The sequence below is a fragment of the Borostomias antarcticus genome (genome assembly GCF_949987555.1).
Source record: "Borostomias antarcticus genome assembly, chromosome: 1".
Classification (NCBI taxonomy): domain Eukaryota; kingdom Metazoa; phylum Chordata; class Actinopteri; order Stomiiformes; family Stomiidae; genus Borostomias; species Borostomias antarcticus.
The window spans coordinates 13,430,784-13,434,020 of NC_140234.1; the positions used below are offsets into that span (position 1 = coordinate 13,430,784).

A 3,237-nucleotide genomic window follows, 5' to 3' on the forward strand; every position below is an offset into this window, starting at 1 on the left:
GGCTGGAGGTCAAACACGTACTCACACTGCATGAGGAACTCCCGGCAGAGGGTGAACGTCCCGTCGTAGAGGGCCGGGGAGGCGAGATGGGGCTCCCGGTTTGGTGGAGCGGTGGGGTTCAGGAACGGAGCCAGGCGGGCACTGACCGCGGTGACCTGGTCGGACAGGGTGCAGACCAGAGTAGCGAGGCCCCTCAGTCGCTCGTCCTGGGCGTGCTGTTGGGCGGATACCTGCTGCCGTTGCTCAGCTTGGGTCCGTGGGAGGGCTTGGAGTAGTCCGGGAGGTGCAGGTCTCTCCTCCATGTTGGCTGGGTCCAAACTGGCCAGATCTTACTGTGAGGGTTTGGTTTTGGGACCCAGGCGCAACAGGAAAGGAGGAGGCAAGGAACGGTAAAGCCCGGAGGGGCGATTTAATAAGATCAAAAAGGGGGATGTGGTAGTCGTACAGCCGATGGTCAGGCAGGAGCGTGGTAGTCGTACAGGCGATGGTCAGGCAGGAGCGGGGTTGTCGTACAGGCGATGGTCAGGCAGGAGCGGGGTTGTCGTACAGGCGATGGTCAGGCAGGAGCGTTGTCGTACAGGCGATGGTCAGGCAGGAGCGGGGTTGTCGTACAGGCGATGGTCAGGCAGGAGCGGGGTCGTACAGGCGGTGGTCAGGCAGGAGCGGGGTAATCGTACAGACGTGGGTCAGGCAGGAACTGGAGAGATGAGGAGGGGAGGCAGGGTGAGTGAGAGTAATCACGGGGAACGGGAAAAAACACTACAAAATACGGGTAAGGAGATTGTAGGCTAGGCTATACTTTACCACAAGAGTATTATGGTAAGATCTGGCGATGAGTGGAGTGTAGACCAGGTTCTTGTAGAGGTTGAAGGTGATTGCAGAACGAGGGACAGGTGTGGTGATGATAATTGGGAACCGGTGAGTAGAGCCGCGCCCGCGTCATCGTCGGAGACGAGCGCGCCGTTCTTGTCTTTGCGCACGGGCCGATGTGCTGGGCATGTCGGGATCCGATTCTTCGTCACCGGAGAGGGAGGAGACTGCCGAGTCCGCGGAGCTGGCCGGAGACGGGGAACGCCCGGCAGTGGGGGGAAACTCCGGAGAGCCAGAGCGTTGTATGCCCGGGCTGATGCGACGTGCGGTAGAGCGCATAGGACGCCCCGAGCGCGCAGCGGGCCCAGAGGGGAGAGAGGGAGACGGTTGTGGAGGCGAGGGCATGCGAGCCGTAACATATGTACTGCAACACATGCCACCAAAAACATTCCCTCTCGTCCTGCTCTGTTGCTGGGGAGGAGGTAATGAGAGAGGGAGAGGGAGAGAGAGAGAGACAGAGAGAGAGAGAGAGAGAGAGAGAGAGAGAGAGAGAGAGAGATAGCAGGGGATAGAAGGATAGAGGGATAAGATACAGCATGCTATCCAGTAGTTTACTGTCAAACCGTAAAGTCTGAACACCTCTTTCACGTTATCCACGTTATATTGAGTTACAGACTTATTCTACAATAGATTGAGTTCATTTTTGCCTTCAAATATAGCCTGTAATGACAAAGTGAAAACAGGTTTTTAGACATTTGTGCCACTTTATTAAAAATCAAAACATCATATGTACACTCAAAAGTGAGCTGAGGTGCCTTTTGTTTCCACTGATACTGCTTGAGATGTTTCTACAATTCAATTCAAATCCACCTGTGGTACTGTATATTCAATTGATTGGACATGATTGGGGACACCTGCCTATATAAGGCCCCACAGTTGACAGTACATGTCAGAGCAAACTCCAAGCCATGGGGTCAAAGGAATTATCTCTAGACCTCAGAAACAGGATTGTGTCAAGGCATGGATCTGGAGAAGGGTACAGACAATTTCTGCACCTTAACAGGTCCCAAAGAGCACAGTGGCCACCAGTGGCGGCTGGTGACTCAAAAAACTGAGGAGGACAGGAGGAAGAGAGGCGAACCGCCCATGGGCGCCGGGGGGCACTTTCCCTCAGTCAGTTATTATTTGAAATATCAGCTTTAAAGTGTATTTACATGAAATTTTAACATGAAAAACTGAATAACACTTTCTTTAACTACATGCAGCATTTATTTATCATATTCATGATAAAATATTACAAAACAACAATAACACATTGTAAGCAATAGTTGTTGTAATGGATTGTACTCTTCTCTAAAGAGAGAAAATAATTGATATTGGTGAAGTGCTGGAGAGGTTAGGTGATATATGAAAAATGTTTTTGATTAGGGGACACTGAGGTGTGCTGGCTCTCAAACAGTTTGTTGGCAAATAGATTTGACAACTGGACAATGGAATACATTGCACAGCAAATGCAGTATCCAACAGTTCGCTCATGGGTAGCAAGCAATGGTACAGCTATTGGATTAGCTCATTTGGGTTGCTGTCAAAGCTGCCACTCTTATGTTGCTATAGCCTACAATTATCAGAACAATATGAACATTCAGTTGAAAGTTTTCCATCCACCCATTCATCACTGGATGAGGAATAAGCACCGCAAAGCGATAAATTCTCACGCAAGAAGGAGCCAGGCTGTGGATTTCTCTGATCTGGTGTTGCGACCCAGTCTCTAGAAATGTTTGGACGAGTTGCCAACCTGCGCACCTGCCTATGCCGTAGCCTGACGTGCACCTCGTAGCTAACGTTACCGGCTATAGACAGCCAGTGGAACTGTCGTGTTCAGACGGCTCTAGCTCAAAAAGTATTTATGTCAGCTTAGATATTTAGATGGCTAGAATCAAGACAAGTAGACTAACAGTTTGATGTATAATATGTCCCATAATACATTCAGATGTATTATATTATGTAGCTACGAACACTCAAAAAGTCTCCAATGGCACAGGGAAGAGAAACACAGACATCAATGCCGACTCAATCGGCTTTCACTGTGGTAAATCTGGAATCTGGAATATGATTGGACTAACAAAATGTCAATATCTGAATCCTGTTCAGACAGGGCCGGAGTACTAGCCTCCCTTGCGGTAATTTTTCAGCGTTTTGGCCAATCACAAATTAGCAAGAAAAAAAGGCATTACATTGATTTAAAGTCGCACTGAAATGAAAAAAGCATTCTGTCCCATTTTGGTTCACATAATTGGTCTTAGTGTTCACCTATTCAACGATGTATGCCCAAAAAATTTCAAAATTCTACTTTTGTTGTAATCTTCTATCAAAGTATATAATTTCTTACTTCCTGGAAAACGGTAGGTCACGTGCAATGACGACAAC

The 3,237-nt window shown here is 48.6% G+C and overlaps 1 protein-coding gene across 1 annotated transcript in view; it reads left to right on the top strand.

Annotated features, from left to right (window-relative positions):
• Positions 1–1,830: 1,830 nt before the first annotated feature.
• The window catches only part of dscaml1 (Down syndrome cell adhesion molecule like 1), a gene marked incomplete at both ends in the record, with an annotated part of 41,605 nt that continues 40,198 nt past the window's right edge, over positions 1,831–3,237 (top strand). Inside the window, one exon of the mRNA XM_084438489.1 lies at positions 1,831–1,846. Within this exon, the coding sequence (XP_084294615.1) occupies positions 1,831–1,846 (16 nt within the window). The remainder of the gene's footprint in view (positions 1,847–3,237) is intronic.